General features: G+C 35.4%; 1 protein-coding gene across 1 annotated transcript in view; it reads left to right on the plus strand.

The window, feature by feature from the left end:
• The window catches only part of ADCY5 (adenylate cyclase 5), a 231,536-nt gene that overhangs the window by 172,990 nt on the left and 34,395 nt on the right, over positions 1 to 24,151 (plus strand). Inside the window, exons 4-9 of the mRNA XM_026665455.2 lie at positions 3,981 to 4,092; positions 4,237 to 4,364; positions 10,451 to 10,609; positions 11,151 to 11,292; positions 17,113 to 17,253; positions 21,687 to 21,709. Coding sequence (XP_026521240.2) covers positions 3,981 to 4,092; positions 4,237 to 4,364; positions 10,451 to 10,609; positions 11,151 to 11,292; positions 17,113 to 17,253; positions 21,687 to 21,709 — 705 coding nt within the window. The remainder of the gene's footprint in view (positions 1 to 3,980; positions 4,093 to 4,236; positions 4,365 to 10,450; positions 10,610 to 11,150; positions 11,293 to 17,112; positions 17,254 to 21,686; positions 21,710 to 24,151) is intronic.

Here is a 24,151-nt window from a genome sequence, read left to right on the forward strand (position 1 = left end):
TTCTTCCTGATACAAATTATCTGAAATGCAGAGTATTTGCGTAATACAGTCCCTAGTTTGAAACCGTAGTGCAGGGATGTTAAACTCGCATCATCACACCGTCGTCACATGACGTATGGGTACTTTTGTCCCCTTCGCTAAACCGGGCAGGGGTGGGGCCAGCATGTAATGCATCCGGCCCGCAAGCTGTGAGTTTGACACCCCTGCCCTAGTGCAAAGTCAAAACTGAACAAGTTAACCACTTGTTCAGAAAAAATGGAAAATAAAGATGGGGGAAGATGTTGTCTATTTTTGTCTTCTCCCTGCCCTCCTCCCCCCCAGTTCCTGTAATGTTGAGCACCTAAGGCCCTATTCTTGTTTGTTTGATTGATTTTACATCCACAGCTCTTCCGAGGATTCAGGCCACCCAATCTGGAAGTCCCTGCTTTGTTTAAAAGTCTTTTTTTAGTTTTCTGCTGCAGGGTTTTAAAAAAAGGAGAGCAGAAATTGCTGACGCTATTCCTGTCAGGACTAGGAATAAGAAAGTTGTAAGGTGCTTCCACAATACTCAGCTGCTTTTAACTAAGGCTGAATCGGCAGTGTTCCCCAGCACTTTAAATAAAGCTCTTAGCTTTAGTATGTCAATTGGTTTCTATTTTTGTTCAGGGTATTATTCGGGAAACTAGGCCAGTTATTTAGTCAGAATTATTTGGTCTGTGGCACTCTTTCTTTCCTTGAAGTGATGTTGTTCCTTTGCTCCTTTCACAGTATTTCAGTTACATTTTACTTGAATGGGACAGGCGGTATGTGGCAAAATCTGGTTTCAATAGGATTTGATAGAATCAGACTTTTAGATGGTAAACTTATTTAACAGCTGATATCTTATTTCTCAGAACTGACAGGATAGAGTGGGAAGCCAGGGGTCAGTTGAGTTCTAACGTGTTGTTCTGGCAAAAAATAAAATCAGCCACATAGGAATTGAGAAATGACAACAACCCTTACCCATGTGAGAATGTCAAATTCGGATAGATCAGACTAAAGCCAATCAAATACCTGGGAAGCCCACAAGTGAGGCATGGGGTAGTAATATCTTCTCATTTCCCCCAACAATTCTTATGAACATACCAGTATAATCAGTTTGGTTTAGTGGTTAAAGCACCAGGCTAGAAAGCAGGAGACTGTAAGTTTAAGACTCACCTTAGCCATGAAAGCCAGCTGGGTAATGTTGGACCAATCACTTGCTCTCAGCTCAGTTCACCTCAGAGGGTTGCTGTTGTGGAGAAAACAGGAGGAAAAAGGTGCATTGAATATATTTGGCACCTTGAGTTATTTGTAAACATAATAAAGGCAGGATACAAATAAATAACTGATACCCACATGCTAGTATAACTGATAGTTATACACTTTGAGAATTTGTCTAGTCCCCATGCATAAGATTGGTAGCTACCATATTTTAAGAAGTCTACTGCTGAATGATTGTGTTGTGCAGAAATCTTTATTTTTAATCGCTTTGGCTCTCCCAAAGTTAGTTTCTAAAAAGGCCCCGTGACCTGACTTCTGCTCATGATAAGGATGTTATGAAACATTAACAAGAAATGTCTACAAATAAACATGTTTGCTCAGTCTAAAAATCTGCCCTACTGTGTATTAAGACTAGTGTCAATGGTTGAGTTTTCTGTCAATATGTGATGTTGTATAAGAAGAGAAAGGGGTTTACCAATCTTTGTTCTGGTGATACTTCCAGATTGCGTTGATCAGCCTTGTTGGTGCCATGCAATAAAAATAAACTTTGGGACAGTGTTTTTCATATTGGTATATTTTCCTCCCATCTCAAGGACAGGAGAAACTACATTGCTGTTGCTCTGTGGATAAACTCTACCCACAGCCTTCTGAGAATTACTTCACTGGAAATAATCACAATTTTGAAAAGAATGAGTGGAATTATTTTATCCATTTATCCATTAACCTTGAATTGATGTTTAAGTGTCACTTCATGCTGCAGACTCAAGTGATAAGTGGAAAGGGTATTGAAGCATTCAGTGGTGGGAAGTTAGGTGAGTCACAAATGGAAAGTGGATGAGTTTTATGTTCTGACCTTCGATATTATCCAGATTAATATAGCTGTACATAATATTTGAGTTAATGTTATTAAATTAGATATCAAATATATTACGTTGCTGTAGTATACATGAGGGGCAGCTTATCCATGAATGGCAGTATGGTAGTTCAACAGTTAGGGTGCTGGGCTTGTCGATTGGAAAGCTAGTAAACCAGGTTCAAAGCCTGAGCGCCACATGGTGGGGTGAGCTTTTATCCTCAGCCTAGCTCTTGCCAATCGAGCAGTTCTAAAGCATGCAATTGCAAGTACATAAATAGGTACCACTTCGGTGGGAAGGTACCCACTTCCCATGATGTCATGCTGGTCACATGACCGTAGAAATGTCTTCAGGCAGTGTTGGCTCAATGGCCTTGAAACAGAGATGAGCACTGCCCCCTAGAGTCAGCAACAACTAGCGAAGTAAAATCCTCAGGGACTCCTTTATTTTTACTTTACTTATCCACGAATGGTATATGGGTATGACATTATATTATATATGAAGGTATATGGTATATTTCATATAAGTTGAAGAATTTGGATATAATTCTTAAAAGTATGAGAATTGTAATTTCTTAGAATATGTAAAATATTGTCTTGAAGCTATATTCTCTCTCTCTCTCTCTATCTCTCTCTCTCTCTCTCTCTCTCTCTCTGTATGTATGTATATGTATATATATATATACAGAAGCCTGATGATGGCAGATGAGATTCTGCCGAAACGTTGCTACAACTAAACAACTGAATATTTATTAATATTTGGGGTATTTTCCCACGTCATTGTAGTTGTTCTTTTAAAGTTGTAGCAACGTTTGGCAGAATCTCATCTGCCATCATCAGGCTTCTGTAAATACCAGCGACAACAAGAAAACAAATATAAATATAAATATAAATATAAATATAAATATAAATATAAATATATATATATATATATATATATATATATATATATATATATATATATATATATATATATATATCTGAGGTTCTTTAAAAGAACAACTACAATGACGTGGGAAAATACCCGAACCAAGCCGAATACCATACATGTAAGTACCCTGAAAACTTAAGAAAACAAATATATATATATATATATATATATATATATATATATATATATATATATATATATATATATATATATATATATTCTTAAGTTTGCGGTATTATATGTGTTCAGCTTTGTTCGGTTTTCCACGTCATTATAATGTATAATACAATATAATGACGTGGGAAAATACCCGAACAAAGCTGAATACCATACATACATACATACATACATACATACATACATACATACATACATACATACATACATACTATAATATATTATGTATATACTATGTATGTACTATATATTATGCATATACTATGTATATACTATATAGTCAGAGATTAAAGTCACATATGAAAACCCTGGGTGCAGTAATGAGAAAGCTCTAGAATTGCTAACTAATTGTAACTGTTAATGTGACAGAAGAAGGCAAAAACAATTATGAATGGATAATGTGTGTGTGTATAAAAAACAGCAATTTTATTTTGTGCTCTTGCCTAAAAAACTATTTTTGGAGAATTCACTCAAATGCATTCCAAGGCTAAGAAGGGCTCTCTTCTAGAAAAACCTGAGCACCCCTGCTCTGTTTTAGGCTGGAACTTGTACAGCAAAGAGCAAACAATCAAACAAGTGTCTGCTAATTGTTGACTATCACGAGACTTTTTCACATACAGAGTTTGCAGCAGATATAAAGTATGCCTTGACCAGGTTGCTCATGTTCGTTATAAACACCCCTCCTGAACTATCTGCACATTTGGAGATAAAGGAGAATCTGTTGAAATGAGTTGAAGAGTATCTTTTATTGAGCTATGTCTGCCTCTCCTCTTCTTTTTCCTGCTCTCTCTCCCACAGCATCCTCTTCGCAGACATTGAGGGTTTTACCAGTCTTGCTTCCCAGTGTACTGCTCAGGAGTTGGTCATGACACTGAATGAACTCTTTGCCAGATTTGATAAGCTTGCTGCTGTAAGTAGGGTTCATCCTTTGCTTCCTCAATTATGGTGGTGTTGTATTTGGTCTATTGCAAATTGTCCATTGCCTTCAAAGGCAACCTGTCAACATCCTGGATCGTGAAATAAAAGTACATTCCCCCCCCCCCTTGTTTTGCAGGAGAATCACTGTTTACGTATAAAAATCTTAGGTGATTGCTATTACTGTGTATCTGGATTACCTGAAGCCAGAGCAGATCATGCACACTGCTGTGTTGAAATGGGAATGGATATGATAGAAGCCATTTCGTAAGTATACATATCCCCAAGGTGGAGTAATGACCATATATCAAATGATTATTCCAAATGCTTTAAAACTTTGGTTTCTGAAATTCCCAGTCAGCAGTCTGATAGGAATTCTAGGTTTTGTAGTGGTGCCACATGATAAGGCACCAGATTGGAGAGGTTAGATATAGACTGATGTTTAATAACACGCTCAGTTGGAATGCTCATTCAGTAACAATGCAAATGTATACTGGCACCATTTTCCATAATGTTGTATGGTGATGTGACATAGCAATTAAAGTGATGGATTGATGCTGTAGAAACCTCATTTAAACATGGAGATTAGTAGATAACTTGGAGCTCAGTCTGGCCTACCTCCAAAGCAGTCGTGGGATTCAAATTTTTTTACTACCAGTTCTGTGGGTGTGGCTTGGTGGGTGTGGCTTGGTAGGCATGGCAGGGGAAGGATACTGTAAAATCTCCATTCCCACCCCACCCCACTAACCTGCTTTCCAGCTCCGTTCTCCTGTGCAGGGCAACAAAAGAAGACCCAGCCAATCAGCTGGGACTTGGGAGGCAGAGAATAGATGGGGGTGGGGCCAGTCAGAGGTGGTATTTGCCAGTTCTCCAAACTACTCAAAATTTCCGCTACAACCTGCTGAATGCATCTCTGCTCCAAAGGTTATTATAATGAAAATAAAAAAAGGAGTGAGTGCTTATGGGTTCCTTAGAGTAAAGGCAAGATATAAATATAAAAAATAAATCCTAATATCAGTAATAATCATGAACTTGCCTCATATCCAGTTCTTCAAAATGTTACATTGATGACAACTTTGTCAATAGAAGCTTTTGACCTGAAGTAGATATTATTTAGAGGCCCAGTCTGAATCTAGATGACACTAAGATTGAAATCTTGCTCCACATCAATATCCACATTTCCCCTCTATAGGTAACCCTCGACTTATGACCACAATTGAGCCTAAAAATCAGTTGCATTTTACAGCCTATTTTGCCACAATTGCAGTTTTTAAATGAATCATCAGTCATTAAGCAAATCTGGTTTCCTCATTGGTTTTGCTTGTCAGAAGCCAGTTGGGAAGATTACAAATGGTAATCACATGATTACCATTGACAGTATAACTGTCATTAATTCAATGACAGTTGACAAGCAACCAAATTTTGATCATGTGACCATGGGGATGTTGCAGTGGTCGTAAGTGTGCAAATCAATGATAAGTCACTTTTTTTCAGTGCCATTCTAACTTCAGTCATTAAACGAATGGTTATAAGTCAAGGGCTACCTATACTCTGATACATAGCTAAAATTGTACCAACTGGAGCTGTGAGGGTTTTTGCTTAGCTAACAATTTGCTTCACATAGCACAAACCATGCTAACAACATTTTCTGGCATCTATTCTATATGAACACAGAGTCAGAAAAGCTGCAGATAGGTTGGCTTCCATGTAAGCCACAATAATAGGCTATGCCCACCCCAGTTAAATTTCCTCAAGGCTAGATTGATTCCGGGGCATGCCAAATCTCAAAAGGCATATGTGTGTGTGTATGTTTGTGTGTGTGTGTGTGTGTGTGTGTGTATGCACGCGCGTGCGTGCGCACACACACACAGAGTCCGGAAGTTGCAATCCCATCATCTGGGAAAGACACTAGAGTTGTTTTGACCTATTATGCTATTGGATACCAAAAGGTACCTTAAAATTAATGTAACACAAGTATTTGATTGATTGTTTACTTCCATTAATTTTAATAGAATGTAGAGGCACCCTACTTTTTCTAAATTTCACCTATTATTTCAGGGAACCTTGTAGATTTCTGTTCAAAGGTAAAGAATTTAATAGCTTTCTAAATTCTTACTCTTTTTATCAACTAATTGCTAAAAGTTTGCAAGGCAAAAAAAGCTGTGTTAAATTATCAAAAGAGCTTCCTGAACGGTCCAGCAATTATAATGCCTTACAGTTCAGCTTTTTAATCTTTATTACTTTCATTTATCTGAAAAGCATTTTCTCTTCATCAGGGAAGACGGAGGAGTAGTGAGAACAGAAAGTCTCTCACTCCAGATTTAGAATGAGGTAAAGATTGTTAAATAATTTTAATCCCACACAAAACAGGAACCAGGTTTTTTGAAAGCTGACAAGGGACAATTTGTAAACAAAGAATGGAGTACTCCTCCACACCTATTTCCAACTCTTGTTGTAAACATAGTGCAAGTCTTTGCAAATGCCACATACTTTACTAACAACCTCACTAAACTCCATTTAGACATTTGGATTGTGTGACAGGCCCTTTTCTATATATACCATGACATCACATACACATCAAAGGAACAGAACTTTGGATGAGATGTTAGAATGCTACTTTGTGAGAACCTGTTAATGATTCACCTTAAACATTTCATCCATGTTTATTATCATTCTATTCTATTGGATAAATTGTATTATTTTTGTAAAACCTCACATTTTAAAGATACTGTTACTAAACTGTTACTTTTTTTTTTGAGGCAAAAAAGTTACCGGTTATTTTTAATAACAATTGCTTCAAAGTATTATATTCTCACAAGAAAAAAAATCAAATGTAATTTTTTTTGTCCAGTTAAATGAAATTGACCACTGAAAAGTAACCAAATTTCTGCTATGATTAGTACCAAAAACTTTCCAGGATCATATGGGTGCTCAGTATTAACTCTGAAGCTGACCCCACAGTTATAAATAGATGATGTCATTTTTATTCCAGGACTTGATTGTGGTTAACAAATATTCTTTTGGCATTATTTAAAACTAGAAAATTATAACCCTGATCATAAGGGAGCTGTACTTGAACAGAATTTTTTACTTTCATAAAGAAATGGTTATTAATATATTTAAAATGTTTAAGTGGAAAGTAGACATTTCTGTATTAATATATCAATTTTGGTGCAAAATTAATTTTACAATATTAATACTTCCCCACAAACCATTAGATATTCATCTATCTTTTAATATCCTAATTCATCTGAGTATTACTACTGAAATATTCTTATGCCTTAAACAGGATATTTTCCAGGAGACAATAATTTCCAGGTATATATGGTAATAGATTCTGGACAATATACAACAACTATTTGCTCAGAAATGTCTTGCTGACTAGGATAATATTTCATTTATTCAGAGTTACTATTTACCCAGTATAATACTTTCAGATTCAAATAAAAGTTTTCTTAATCATCATTGGGAAAAAAATTGCATGTAATATCTTATATTTAAATTTAAGACTCCCTGAATTTCACCAGTTTGTTTTATTAGACATGCCAAGAATTCCAGCATCAAATTAAAAGTAGAGGAGATAAAGGACATATTTGATATAGTTTAATCACTAGCCAGATGTACCTATTAGGACATATTTGATATAGTTTAATCACTAGCCAGATGTACTTATTAGTAATTACATAAACAGATGAATTATAATAATACATTGTTAATTTGAACCCCAAATTAGATTTGAATCAAATCAAAGCCCTTCTGCATAGAGTGAGGTCAGCCCAAATGGTTGATGTTTATCCGCATGCAAAGCTATTACAGAAACCTCAAGTCTTGTATTGACTGAGACACAATGCTTTTTCATGAGACTGACTGTTTAGGATGAATTGTTAGAGGGAATACTTTCTGTAATCTTTCCAACATAACTCCACAAATCTTAGTGTCAAACAGCTAACAGAGATTCTAGATGTGCAGTGGATCTTTGCCACCTTTCAAAATTACAGTGATGTATACAGTACCTGGCAGATCTTTAATTTCATAAAAAGTTTGTATTATTCTCAAAGGTATAACTTTCTCCATTTAATTTTTATATCACTGTATTGTTTTCTATGTGACCCACGACCCTTCCAGATTTCCTGTAGTGTTTGGAATGCAATTAAATAACCTGGCAACACATTTGCTAATTCTTAAAGATTTGTTGCTTTAAACAAAATCTGCTCATTAGCCACAACTACAAAGCACATTTTAAAATAACATTCAAGAAGTTAAATGGGATTAATTTGCTATAATAGCTGTAAATTGTTTTCAAAGAATCCCTTCTTAAGGGCATTATTTTACTTAGTTGCACATGTTTCTAGCAAGTGGCCCATAATTACTTTCCCTGATTTTTCTACTTATTCTCAGTACTGTTGTTTTCGTTCATGCAAAAGGTCTGGGATAAATTAATAATGATAAAAATGACAATAGTCTATGCTCATGCAGATAAGCAAGTAGCACCCATAGATTCCATAGATCTCCTTTTCAAATTAGATTTCCTTTCCTCCATAGAGTTCGTCCATATATTTCCTTTTTACATCCACATCCTGGGGATTGCGAGCGCATAGGAGAAACCAGTTTATAGCAGTGATTGGCTGTCAGCCACTAGGCCACTAAGAAATTATCTGCAAAATTATATAAGTGCCACTGTTCTGTTAATAATGCAGTAATGAATAATGATCCTCTGTCCAATGCATGAAGCTAACAATTAAGCCAGCCGTCACCAATGTATATATATCTATCTTTTAAATAGTACAATTGTGAAAGGGAAGGACTAAGCTGTGTTTGAGGGATCTACTGCAAATTCTTGTTTTGTATGTTTGTCTTTTCATCTTCTTTGTGAACTTAGAAAGACAAAGATAGATGCCATCAGTTCCGTTAATTCTATCACTGTGTAAGGACTTGTGCATTTTACTAATGCATTTGCAGAGATAACTGATAGATTGTTAGGATCTGAGGAAGCTGGTGTTATCCTCTAATATCCCCATTATGTTTGAAATATATAAAGAGCCTTGAGCCACCAGGCTCAAGGTTGACTCAGCCTTCCATCCTTCTGAGATGGGTAAAATGAGGACCCAGATTGTTGGGGGCAATATGCTGATTCTGTAAAACTGCCTAGAGAAGGCTGTAAAACACTATAAATGGTATATAAGTCTTATTGCTATTGCTAAATAGACATGGTCAACTTTATTGAATTTGTATGAAGATCTGTTTTAGCCAGTATATTGCATAAAATTCTTATGTAAGAAATGCTTAAGGCATGACCACAGAATCTTTCTGAAGTTAAGGTTTTTTTTCAAGGATTTTTTTGGATGTGTGTGTGTGTTTAAAAATCCTTTAAAATATGTGTGTATGTCTATGTCTGTAAAAAGAAAATATGAGGGTCATATGTTTCCTGAGGGCTATAAGTTTTCCATTTGTGGCTTAAGAATTGGAACATTACAGTAATCTGTAATGATCTGCTCTATCAATAAATTGCATTTTGCAAGAAGGTGGCAGGACCTGGAGAGAATCTAAGGATACAGTTTATGGTCACAAAGTTATATACTTGATATGAGAAAGAATCTGCCCTATGAGATATGTTTTGTCCTTTGAAAAGGACTGTTAAACCCCAGGTTGTACAACAATACTAATCCTGGCCAATACAATACTAAGCAGCTACAGCAACATTTTCAACTAATCATTTAAGGTCTTCCAAGGGCAAGAGTAATCTTAACAGATTTCTCCCTAATCCTGAGTTATAATCTGCTTTCAAATTGTTGTGTTCCTCCTAATAAACATTTGTTCTCAAAATCAAAATTCCACAAAGGTTACACATGATAATTTTGGGAGCAATCTTTTAAAAAACATTGGACCCTGTTGGAACAACTAAAGAAGAAATAACTGTTGGTCAATTATAACAGAACTCTAGATATATCACACTGAAGCAGTTGTTTCACATATGTATTGTGTTTCATCTGTGGGAAGTTTGATGCTGGGGTAGTGTGAACAAATGGGGCTCTGTAATCACTTTCCCTTCTGTCTTTGCAACATGGCTATTAAAGTTCATTAGAATCGGCAAGTTATGGCTGGCTTTGAAATGGAAACCAGAGGGTTGTGTATGCTTTTTGTTTTGTCTTTGCCACTTGAAAGCTCACTGACTTCATCTTCTGAGAACACCTCCAACCCGCTTGTCTAGCTAGCCTGCCATTTTTTTCTGTCTGATTGAGTTGAATTGCAATCTTTACATATATTTAGGCAAAATTGGCTATTATAAATGTTTACATTCCTTTAGTTTTATTTGTCTGGGAATGGTCTTTCTTTATCCCTATGTCTTTCCTCAGATTAGTACGAGAAGTGACGGGTGTCAATGTGAATATGCGAGTTGGAATCCACAGCGGGAGAGTCCACTGCGGAGTTTTGGGCCTCAGGAAATGGCAGTTTGATGTGTGGTCAAATGATGTCACGTTAGCCAATCACATGGAAGCCGGTGGCAAAGCAGGGTAAGAGCTCTCAGTCAGAATGCAGATCAGTGGAAATATTTCCATCTGTCTCTATATCAGAGAGGAGCACTTGGCAAACTCCAAAGAATTGCTAGAGCCACATAGTGCTTTCACATGTTGTTCTCATTTCTAAATCTTCTTACTAAATTAAGGAGACTGAAACACATCTCTCTGAGTTGTCCTTTATAAACCAGCGATTCAGGCAGTTCCTTTGATTGGAGAAATATTCCATGAAACATAGATTTGTGCTATGTTTTCATATTCAAGTATCCCTCTTAGAAAAGAGAGACAAAATTGGTGAAATACATGTATTTTTCCATGAAGAAAACTTCACCAACACAAATAGATTATGTTTTCTTTTAAATTGCCCATATTAGGACTTTTTCCCTGTACAGTGGAGAAAAAAATTATCATGGAAAAAAAAGTGTAGTTGTAGGGTAGCAATGCAGTGCAATCTAACCCATTCTAAAATTTTTACTACTTGATTCCTGTTACTAACAAATGGATATTACAATTTGATTGTCTTTTGTCTGTGATCAAGGCGAATCCACATAACAAAAGCTACGCTAAACTATCTGAATGGTGATTATGAAGTGGAGTTGGGCTTTGGAGGGGAACGCAATGCTTACCTCAAGGAGCATAGTATAGAGACTTTCCTCATTGTCCAATGCAGCCAAAAACGGGTAAGAACCAAATAGGATTGAAGTAATCATTACTGAAATGGCACATAGCAGAGTGTTACAGCTGATGAGTCATTATATTAAGTTTGTATACATTCATAGTCTTTTTATTCTGTTTGCATTCTGTCTGAAATGTTTGCCCCTAGGATGAAAAGGACATTGACAAATCCCATCTAGTGCAGGAAATTTCTATTTCAGCTCCTCAATCTTTACTTTTCCATAGAAGATTGGGGAACTAATATTTGAATTATTTTATAGAGATTTCCTTCTCCAATCAGAAAGCTCTGCCATACTTTAAATTATTCTGAACATGTGACATCTTATATAATGAAATGTTAAGCTTTCATTACTGTTTTAACCATCTCTTCTGAAACCAAATCATTCTGATTTCAGAAAGTCTAATATTGAAAGTTGTAGGTTTATAAATTTAGTACAAAATTTTATCAAAATTATCCACCAATAAAAATGAGTCAATATTTATTAGACTTTTTAAAAGATATTCCTTTATTGCTACTCATTGTTGGGGAAATTCACATTCTCAGGGTATTTACAAAGCACCCCATCCCTATTTGGTTAATATAAATTTTGTGAGGCATTTTTGTTTAGTTTTATAAATAAAATGTTATAAATAAAATGTTGCTACGTTTCCTTTTTTTTCTTCTTCTGCGAGACAATAGAGGAAAATTCTTTTGCATATTTACATGAACTGAGTGCCAATGTAAATTGTACCAGCAACTCTAGCTTCCATTATCCCCTCCATTAGAGTTTTTAACTTGCTAATCTTCTGGTCTGTAATTCTGTGGTGTTTAGTTGTTCAGTGAGCACATTGCTTCATAATATATAAATATTTCTTTTTCTAAAGTGATGACCTTATTTAGTTTCATGTACATACATAGTCTCTTCTGGAAAAGAAAATAGCTACTGGCTACTCTGAAGGTCACTTACACTACTAGAATTTGACTTTATAATATAATAAATCTCCCACAGTAGAGCAAAAGGCACATGGAGAAAGAAAAGGAAGTTCTATAAATAACCTCAAGCATGACTTCAGCTGTTTTCCTTATGGTATAGATTTATAACCGGTGAGGGCATTACTTAATTTCTGACCCCTGGTAAAAGTGCTTTTCTTTCAACCATGTTTGCTTCTGAATAATGCAATATTTCTTAGATGGCGTTCTAGGTTTACTCCCATAAATAGTCTGGGCACCTATATGTCACCATGCAAATTATTTAGAATTTTTGAATTCCTCTTTTCCTATTTATAAAGGAAAAAAATCTACTTGAACATTGTGACTTTTATAAATATTGCATTATTATGTTGGAAGACTTGAGGTTCTTAAACAGATACTTCTTCATGATAAACTTGGTTTATTTAATTTTGCTTCTTTGTAATCACTGCCCTAAGTCCAGAATGAAACTACCATTTTCCGAAGTCACTTCTCAACTTTTTGAAAGATACCCAGTTTCTCCAACAATATGGCCTCCCCCAATAGGAAGTCCCAGCATGTTTTATAGGCATGGAATGAAATTAAGCCCCTCCCCCCAAATTAAGGCCTATATTAAAACATGCGAAATGGGGGGGAATGGTGGGAGGGGGCTTGCTGTTAGGAAGTACTTTTGTTGCACACCCGGATATGGTGCTGCCTGCGTTGACCCCGATACAAAGTGCCCCACCAACGCCGAGGTCAACATCCAAGCCGTCGCCGCCCGCCCGCCCGAAGGTACAAGGGGGGGGAATTAAGTCACCCCTCCCCCCGAAAAGACGGCCTAGCCATTTTTGGGGGGCTCAAAAAAAAATAAGACCTGGCCTTATTATATGAGAAACACGGTAGTTGAGATCAGTCTTAGGAGTGGAGTAAGTAAGTTTTCAGTTTCTAATTCTTAATGCCAGATAAAATGAGTTGCTACAAGGGCTACATTTTTCAAGAGAACTATGAACACACTTGTCAGCAATCTGAATTTGGAAAGGCTTTTGCAGAGAAGTTTTACAATTCCCAGCAACACTGGCAAGTATGCAGAGTGAGCTTTATTTAGTGCAAGCTGCTTGACCTGCACAAACTGCACACATTTTCCCATAGTGTATCGACTGAATGGAGGCAAGCAGCATGGCAAGATCTGTTCATGACCCAGAATATGCAGAAGTTTTTCTTATTAGCTTGAATAGTTATTCTCGTTTTTGCCATAGCAACATAATGAGCCTTTCCCCCCTCCGCCCCCCCTTGTCTTTTCTTAGTTTCACTCCATATAAGAACAATCGATAAACATTCATTTGCAGTAAGGGATTTTTCCTTTTCTGACATGAACCTATTGTTTTCCATTACTCATTTCATAAAGCAAGCCATCAGTAGTGTTTAAACTTCAGATATTTTTAGATAAATAATGTTTGCAGAATGCCTGGCTAAATAGTATTCGCCATAGAATAATGTTTTGTTTTTGCTTCCTTTTTTGGCATCTAATGAGATATATTTTTTGAAATGTGTAGATTTAGAATCAGTTTTAGCTGGAGGGCAGTAGATGGGCTAGGAATGTAAAATAAATCAGTGTGGCTATTTCAAATTTTTAAAAAAGAATTAACCAAATACATAATCTAAAAATGATTTCATGTTATTGTATTTTTAGAATCTCCAAACCTCTGTGTTGGTGGTTATCCAATGTTTTTCTTATTTTCTGGCACAAAAGGTCTATAGCTGGAGCTGTTATAGAGTAGACAGTGCTTCTAATATAGCTATATAGAAGTAAAGAGCATGAATAAGATTTTCCATGAATTGGTTTTTGGAATTTTCCTGTTTTATTGTGGTCACGTTTAGATTATTTGAATAAACATTCACTATGGGTGAAATCATTCTGGTGTTTTTTTCTTATACAGTATTTTCAAAGAAAATCATCATAATCATCATCTGTATAAGTAACACATCAACATATAAGGACCTGTCCAGGGGTGGGATACGACAAGGTTAATTACCGCCGAGGTTCGGTGATTTATGATGTGCTTCACTGCGCGCGTGCGCCTGTAAATCATCATCAACACGCTGCGTGCAGAGAAGCAGCCTTTGAAACAGCCCTCTTTTCCTGCTTTTTTAACTGCAGCTGTGCCTCGTTTGGTAGCTGAAGTTGAAAAATCAGGAAATAAAGATCAGGTAAGAGCCCGGGTGGGCGGGTGGGCAAAAACATCATCAGACATAGAACCGGTTCTATGTCTGCTGCTCTTCAGAGCTACTGATTCTACAAAGCCGGACAGAACTGGTAGAATCCCATCTCTGGACCTGTCCCTTCTAAATACCTCAGTATTTAATTGGTGTACCTTTGCACCAATAATTTATGTTGCCCTGAATTATATGCTAACATGAAACATCAGAAATCCATCTTTCCATAGATTTGGAAGGATTTTATTTCACCTAAATCAGAAAAATTAGGATCATTTTCTTCACTATTTTAACTTGTGTTCCTAATCTGTTTTTTTGTGGTGCTGTTTTTGATAGGTTGGACTGTTTTTTCCCCTTTGTCTAAAGATAGATGCAAAAAAACAACTTAAGTAGTTCTGCTTTCCCCCTGTTGCTTGTCACCTTCTTGCCACTTTCTCCCAGCAATGAACCAATTGTTTCCTCAACTTTTTTCTCGTCTTTAACATATTGGAAAAAGCTTTTCTTGGGTTATTTTTTACTTTTGTCACAAACCTTAGCTTTCCTCACTTCATCTTTGCAGGCTCAGGCTATTTGCTGATATTCTGCCTTAGTTGTGTGCCCCTCTTTCCACTTTTTATACTTGTCCTTTTTGTCCTTCAGTTTATCAGAGTTCTTTATGCAGCCATACTGGTTTCTTTTGGGAGCTGTTGTTTTTCTTCTCATTGGTCATTAGTAAGGACACAAGATTCTTAAACTTGCAGTACTACTAGATCTTACCTATTGTGTTGTTAAGAGTCTTTTACTACTAATTCCAAACCTCCTTCTGTATTCTGTCGCCTAAATCCTATAATCTGTACTGTGTTCTGCCTTAGCTTACTTCTTAGCTACATCTAAAGCTTCTCTGCTTTCTTCCTTCTGTGTCTTCTTGATCCTCTCTTTCAATGTCAATGATTCCTGCACAGCTGAGCTCCTTTCTAAAGGGCTGGCTTGACTGATCTACAAGGGTGGGTTCATAAGGTAATGGGTGCAGGAGATGCCGATATTCTAGCTCTGTGTGGCATTTCTTCCACACATCAATGCTTTTCTCTCCCTTATGCATATTTCCATCTGAGCAAACAGGAGCTTGAAAATTGGATCATTACCAGGGGTGGGATTCTACCGGTTCGGACCGGATCAGGAGAACCTCTTGTTCCCATGTTCAGCTTGCTCTGAACCAGTTCATTGTGACAAGGAAGTGGGCCTGCCCGCCCGCCTCTGTTCTTTCCTTTGCTTTATGCCTTTGTTTAGAACACAGCCGATTCGCGCAGCAGAGAGGTTTGCTGCGCCTCAGCTGTTTTGTTCACAGAGGCGGCAGTTGAAGGTAAATATGGGCTTGCCTTTTTAAAATGTGGAGCGTGCGAATCACCAAACTGGTTGTTATACCGGTGGAATCCCATCCCTGATCATTACCCAGATTGGTTAATTGTTACTATGTATACTCTTACATAAGTTTACTCTAAAGGGGTTGTTTATCCCCAAGTATCCTAAACCAATATGCAGAGAATTATCACCTGAAACATTCGAGGTACCAAATTTGATAGTCCATTATAAAGTCTCTTTACCTATTTAATATATAAATAATTATTATATAGTCTCCACACCACACCACCCCAATTGGTTAGGACTCCACAGAGATGCCATTATGGATAAGTCTGCATTATATTAAGTTTTCCATTTTCCTGAGTATCTTTGACTAAGAAACTGTACTCTCAGAAAAAGTTTCCAAACTGTGTATCTCAAAAACTAGCAGTAGGTCTGTGCTGATTTAGATGGCCTTTCCCATATATCCTGCTGTAACCAGCCATGGCCAAGATAAGTGTCCCTGAAGTAGAGAACTATGGGTAATACATTTCAGTATTACAGGATTCGGAGAGAGAATACAGCCGCAAAGATGCTAATTTAAAATGTAATTGTTTTTATGAATTAAAAGCGAAAATCTGTTCTCTAGAAATGTAAAGAATATGCTGTACACCACAATTAATCCAACTATTGTGTATATTGTATAGTGTAGTGCAAACTGAGAATTAACTAACTGTGTGTATATTTAAGTTTTGTTTTAAACTTGAAATGGCTGTAAAAACTGTACTTTTGTACAGAGAACAAAGGAAAAGTTTGCCTTACTTCTTTGCCTGCTGTCCCTTTTCTGTACTTACTGTTTTTCTAGTCTTCCTCTCATGCACACATACAGATGAGTACAATGATTTTTCTGGTCTAGTAGAAAGGATAGGAATTTATAAAAACATTTTACATTGGAAATATTTTGAGCTTGAAGTACCCTATTTTGAGCTGGTTGTGGCAACCTTTTCATGGCCTGATTATGACTTTGAAACAAGGTCATTTTGACCTTTGCAAACTGAAAATGTTTTGGGTATCCCAAGAAAAGAGTTGTTAAAATAATTAATAATGATAAAAACAGCGGTATAATTATGGTGAAAACAAAACAAAAACTCTATTTTCCAAGAAAATCATAAATGAAGGAATGTCTAGATAGGCAAAATTAACAAAAAATTAATTGGCTATTATAGTGGCGGAGGGGATTAAAGACAAATTAGGAAGCAAAATTTAAGTTTTTCCCCAGATTAATCCCTGTTTGTGTGCTGAATTTCATTTCTACAGTGTAATGGTTGAAAAATTAATTCTTTATCTCGATTCCTTTTTCTAGAAAGATGAGAAAGCAACAATAGCAAAAATGAATCGCCAGCGTACTAATTCTATTGGTCACAACCCACCTCACTGGGGGGTAGATCGCTCTTTTTATAACCACTTAAGCACCAGTCAAGTTTCTAAAGAGATGAAAAGAATGGTAAGGATGTTCAGATCTATGGAATATTACTGCCATTGTTGGCAAATGTATGAAGTGTACATATGGATTCCTCAATTTCCTTGATATTCTGTTTCCCTGAATTGTCCTTACTCCTGAAAGTAATTTCTATTTTATTACTCCATTCATGTTTTTTTTTTAAAAAAAAATATTTATTTTGATAAAAGTTCTGACCATTATGTGTTGTTGCAAGTTGCCAGAAAGATATATAATATCTCTGTCTTTATACTGAAATGAGTTGCTTTGTGAAAATGAATTAAAGATTGAAGTTTAGAAATTGCCACAACCACACTAGTTCTCACTTGTCACACCTATTACAAATGGGTGACTAAGACTGAGAGGGATTTACTTAGATTCACTGCATGAAATAATTTCTGAGATGTAAATTGCATCTAGCATGTAGTTCATGATTTGAATAGCCATATTTAGGAAAAAAGCATTGGAAGAAACAATGGGAGAAAACTTTAACAAGGTACCGTAAAAAACCTAAAAGAGGCAAGCATTCATTATTCAGTATGTGTATCTTGCCCTGTAGCTGATACTACACAGATCATAACTTATAGATCAGCTCCTCACGGAGAGAGAGAAACCATCCAAATTAAAGAAAAAATGGTGTTTAATCCTTTTAGGTGTTGTGGGGATTTGCTAGACATACTTTAGTCATAAGCTAGGCCTTTATGGGTGATAACTTCTTGTTTGATTTTGAAAGCATGTAATATGCTTATGGATATCAGGAATCATTGTTAGAACCATCTTCTGAAGCCCCAATTCACAAAATATTAATATGTTATCATTCTTTGTTATCTTTAGAGGTACAAATAGGAGAGTAAATCCACAGGTTATTGTATAGCAAAAGGTGCTCTATCTCCATAAATGCAGTCTTTAAAAGGAAATGTCTGTTCAATTTAAAATGCTTCACAAGAGCCTGCATTGGTTATGAAATTCAATTATTTCGCATAAACTCCATGTTGTTTGGCATATTAACTATGCATCAACAAAAAAGCTTTACCCAATAAATTGATTTTCCTTTTAATAATGTATCTTTGAAATTTGGTTAGAAAACGACTTTACAGGATATGTATTCACTGTACCTTGCAACAGATCTAATTTTAAAAGCAGATATTCAGTAGGGAAATGCAAATTATGTCATTAACTTTTTGCAGGTATGAAATGCTATATGTTCAAGCTGAACATTGTAAACACTTTGTAATTGCATTTCTTTCTGCACATGATGCAAAAGTTTTAATTACTTGTAACACTGGTTCTTTTTAGAGAGTAATAGACATTCATTTAGCCATTGACTTATCAGTATGGAATATACAAAATGTTTATTCCAAAATACTTGCAAATAACTAATATCTGCCATAGCAAATAGTGTTAACTATGTATTAAAAAAAAAATATAGACTGAAAATAACCCAAACCCCATTTCAATACTGATAGTAATCCGGGAACTAGAGCAGGATCCATTGGCATTTTTGACAATTAGTATTCTACAGATAGCATATTTATTAGCGTCCATTTAAGTTCTGGATAATGGAGGAGACCCAGACACTTAAAAGGATCATCTTTCAATGACGAGTAATCGCTCTTTCCAATGTAACTTAGAGACTAGAAATTTTGGATGTTCAACTACAAACTTAGAGCCTAGTCAGAAATGTGGCCACTATGCTGCACCCAACAAACTGATTTGCACAATAAACAATGAGAGTTTGCTTTTAGCATAGGAGAAACATCATGATTCTTTTTAAACAAAGGGCTCTTATAGCGTTCTAAATTCAGTTTTCCTTTCCCAAACAGTTCTGTTCAACAACCTGATTGTTCAAGAGTATCTTGTTAAAATTATCTTTAAAAAAATTAAAAGCATCTTTTCTCATTTTCTTTGTTTCCTTGAAAATCTGCAAAAGAGGCACAAGGAAACATTTGCCTTCCAGTTGTTACTGCTGTGCCATTCCTAGCAGTCTTAGCCTAGTTAGTGTTTAAGTGACTATGGGAGTTCAAAATCTAGAGGTCATAAGTTCCCCCATTCTGCTTTAAGGAAAGGAAAGCATTTATTTAAAGTAGATGTAAACTAATGAGCTAAAAGTTATTACTATCTCCTTCTGACATTAACAATTTCCCAATTTTAAATAATATAGCTATTGCCCAATTAGCAATGGAAAGAATTCAACTACTGCAAGAAGCTAAAAAGTAAACTAAACTGAATACCATAATTCCATTCAATTGTACAATCTAAATTAGCAAGTTATAGCCTATGTATTTATATAATGTATAAGAATTACTAATTGAATTATTGTAAACAAAAGAAATACATGTTTGCATATAACAACATCTAGAAAGGCACCTGACTCTGTTCATTAGTTCTCACACTGCAAAAGTAAGAGGAAAACACATTCTGGAATCTTCTTCCAGCCAGAGAAAGAAGGACTGCTGAGTCAGTTATATTCCAATAAGAGCACTGGTTGGAATTTTATGTATGGAATTTTCAGTTTTATTCTGGAATTTTATTTATGGAATTTTAAATTTTATTCTGGAATTTTATTTATGGAATTTTAAATTTTATTCCAGTATTATCAAACTCTTACTTTTACCTCCACCTTTCCACTTCATTGTTTCTTTGGGTATTTTTCAGTACTATTAGTTATTTCAATCAAAAATAGCATGAAAATATTATTGATAAAATACAAATGAAGTTAAGATTGAAATGTTAAAATTCAGCACTAAAAATCATACCAAAGAAAGATGTACACACACACACACACACACACACACACACACACACACACACACACACAGAGGCTTAAGAATCTTGCGGACCTGGTGTTTCTCAGGAAGAATAAAATGTTAAAAAATAAATTCTTTGGAAACTAGACTATAAATCACACAGGTTTCAGATTATAGAGAATTTGTAGATGACTATAACATTGGCAGTCCAATGTTGGAAAGTGTAACCAAAAGCTCCAAACGTTTTAAGAACAGAAACCAATCAGCAACACATGTACAGGTAGTCCTTGACTTACGAACAGAATTGAGCTGAAATTCCTGTTGCTAAGCGAAACAGTTGTTAAGTGAATTTTGCCCCATTTTATGAGTGAATCTCTGCAGTTGTTCAGTTGGTAACAACAGTTGTTAAGTGAATCTGGTTTCCTCATTGACTTTGCTTGTCAGAAGGTCACAAAAAGGGATCATTTGACTCCCTGGAAGACTGCAACCGTCATAAATATGAATCAGTTGCCAAGCATATTAATTTTGATCATGTGACCATAGGGAAAGAATTGCTGCAATGGTCATAAGTGTGAAAAACAATCGTAGGTCACTTTTTTCAGTGCTGTTGTAAGTTTGAACGGTCACTAAATTAACTGTTGTAAGTTGTGGATTACCTGTATGTCTCAATAAATAAAAATGAAAGCTGTCTGAAGTCAGATAAATGTTTTGAAAACAGTGGAATGGAATAGCAGTAAGTCTAGTTCAGAGTATCTTTTATTTAAAAAAAAAACCCAAGGTACTTGCTTCATAAGGCCCTGCACTCTGAGAAAATTGTCGATTTACCCTTTCATACCTCTAGAAACTGCACCAACTCCTTGTGCATTAAAAGCGTGGGAAACACTTTCCTGAAGGAAAATTGTGTGCTGCAGTTGTGAGACTGAGTCCTCTCAGCTCAAAGTTAAGAATACATGATCTCAACCATTCCATTGTATTATAGGTATTAATATGTTTTCTGTATATTCATGATCATATGGTTGTAGCATGTTTAATGCCTCTGAGCATTCAAGTTTAGTTCCTGATGACATGCATATGATTTTTCTTTGCAAAATTATGGAAATGAATTACCATTATGTATGTTCCTCTGAGATTTTTTTTTCTTGTTCTCCAGTCTACAGTTCTAGGAATTAGTAGTTTCTTGTCAAAATACTTACAATGTTTTTATTTTTTGAGATAAGCAAATATTAGAGAGATACTGTCACCTAGCTGTGTATACCACAATTACACTTTCCTGTCTTAAGTACATAAGCCAGATGTAAACAGTGTGTGTTGACTGACGTGTTAGTGATTATTTCATGTTTTTTTAAGGGATTATCCATACGCTATCTATTTAATATTAGGCACATTAACTATACACGTTAACTATACAGAGCACAAAAAAAGGAAGCATAGTGTTTCTGAGAAAAGAAGATACTCTTAGAATAAATGTAGATGTTGCACATAGCAACTGACTGAGATAGTAACTCTGTTCCATTAAGTTGAAGTTTGCAAAATGTTCGGTGCCCTGACCTGGAATAGATAATGCTCCATACTCTTGGCAAGACACTTATCAGCATGATATTACAAATGGATGTCCCCTAAGTGGTTTTGCATTAACTCTAATGTATTCACTGTCATTTTGTTTGGCTAATTAGCATTTCTTTCTCTTTTCAGGGATTTGAAGATCCAAAAGACAAGTAAGAAAAGGAAACATTAATTATTCTTTTTTATTGAAATATGTGAAGTTTGTCACTGTACAAAATAGAGTACAATCTTATTTTGGTGCTTTTTTTGCTGTAATTTTTCTCCATAAATACTTGTTAGAGGTTAGAATACGTCATATCACCGTGCTACGGATTTTATCTTTTTTATTTTTTAATGTAAGCTTTAATAATTAATCATACAGAATCTTAATTTATTTAAAATACACAAAAAAAAAATCAAAAGAAGGGATGATAACTTTAAAATGTTTTTTATAAATGAGGAAGAGTGAAGGGTAGTTGTGGTAAAGAATTTGCCTTGGACAAAGTACCAGCTTGCAAATACTATTATTTAATCCATTTTTTAAAAAAACATGAAACTAGACCTATATAGTATTTGTTCAGTAAACCTTGATTTTAAAAAGGTGGTTTGTTTTTCAAAAAACAGCAAGATTTTTGTAATTAATTTTGTGTACTTAGAGGCCATATCTTAGGATGGTAACCAAGCAGTTGCTTTCAATCCATCCCTCCTTTGTGACACATCTAGAGAAGTCATTTCAAATTGCATAAAAATGGATGACTGAGCAGGAAAGATATAGGAACCCTTTAACTCATCTCTGTATATCCCTATATGTTTGGCCATCTTCCTTGTTGATTGCTGATTACAGTCTACAAAAGACTGTGGAAAATGCCTCCTACATCTTAGAAATTTAAAGTTTGACGTTTTCAATTTGTACAATAGTTTTTATATTCATCTGTAAAATGTAATTTATTGGAGATAGTATGTTGAGCTTGTAGTAAATTAGCTATTTCTAATCAAAGTAGAAGAGATATATAGTTCACCAGATCCTAGAATTACATGAATATGGGAATAAGGGTGATAAAAAACATTAAACAGATCCTCCTTTCTTATTATTTTGTCTACCAAGATACCAATTTCCATGAATGTCAAGGGGCATATTTACACTAGAAGACCTGAGCATCTTTTTCTTTCTCTTTTTCTCTTTCTTTCTTTCTTTCTTTCTTTCTTTCTTTCTTTCTTTCTTTCTTTCTTTCTTTCTTTCTTTCTTTCTTTCTTTCTTTCTTTCTTTCTTTCTTTCTTTCTTTCTTTCTTTCTTTCTTTCTTTCTTTCTTTCTTTCTTTCTTTCTTTCTTTCTTTCTTTCTCTTTCTTTCTTTCTGGCCATGTAGTTTTGGAAGGAGAAAGCCTAAAGAAATTTGAAAGCAAAAATATCCTTGGCACTCTGACAAAATTATAATTGAAAAGACATGCTGGTAAAACCTAGAATACAAAATGTATCATCATATTGTTGGATAAGTTTGAAAACCGCTGGTTGAATAATTATGAAATATTATAAGAGTATATATGCACTTGCTTACCCATAGAAGAAAAAAGGACTCACGGTTCGCATAAGGAACTATAGAGATGTATTACATGAGATAATCAATTTAATTTATGAAGGAAAACAGTAATATAATATTTTATAACTTTGAGCCAGTTGATTCCTATCGATTGCACAGGCAACACCTGTACTTTTTTCTAGGGCTGAGAGAGAGGGACTGGCTAACCATTGGTGGGATTCAAAAAAAATTTCTATTGGTTCTGTGGGCGTGGCTTGGTGGGCGTGGCAGGGGAAGGATACTGTAAAATCCCCATTCTCTCCCCACCCCACTCTCTTCTTCCCAGCTCTGTTCTCCTGTGCAGGGCAACAAAATAAGACCCAGCCAATCAGCTGGGACTTGGGAGGCAGAGAATAGATGGGAGCAGGGCCAGTCAGATGTGGTATTTGCCAGTTCTCCGAACTACTCAAAATTTCTGCTACCAGTTCCCCAGAACTGGTCAGAACCTGCTGAATACCACCTCAGGGTAGGACTCTGGTTTCTGGTGCTTTAACCCATACAGCAAACTAGCTCTTGACAATCACATTAAAGTGTTCAAAATTATGGCATTAAAGAGAGAAGTTAAAAGTATTTATTCAGGATAAATATAATGTGAATATAATTTTTTCCTTTTAATATATTTTCAATACATTTTTTATAATTAAAAATCCAATTTATCCCTACCCTTCATAATTCTCCATTTGTTTTAGTTTCATAATAAAAGGTGTGTGAATAGTATGGTAACTAACACTGCAGGGAGTTTAATTAGGAAACGTTTTCAGAAGCATACCCTTCTGTTGCTAATTTACCATTAACAAGAGAAATTTTTCTAACAAATTGATGAATTGGGATTGATGCCAATTTAGACTGCCTTAAAGTAACAGTCTTTTCTGTTTTGAAAAAAAAAAGTTGGCTTAAAAGTAGGGTCTTACATTTACAGATGGAACGGTTCCTTTGGATTGCAGAAGGTGTCTGACTAAATAGACCAATTATGTTGGCAGAAAGAAGTGATATTTTTAGATTTCCCCTTCTTATTGCAATACCCTGCCTTCCAAAAATCA

Source organism: Notechis scutatus, chromosome 1 (genome assembly GCF_049901735.1).
Source record: "Notechis scutatus isolate UNSWTSFEM ecotype Mainland chromosome 1, rNotScu1.2, whole genome shotgun sequence".
Taxonomy (NCBI): domain Eukaryota; kingdom Metazoa; phylum Chordata; class Lepidosauria; order Squamata; family Elapidae; genus Notechis; species Notechis scutatus.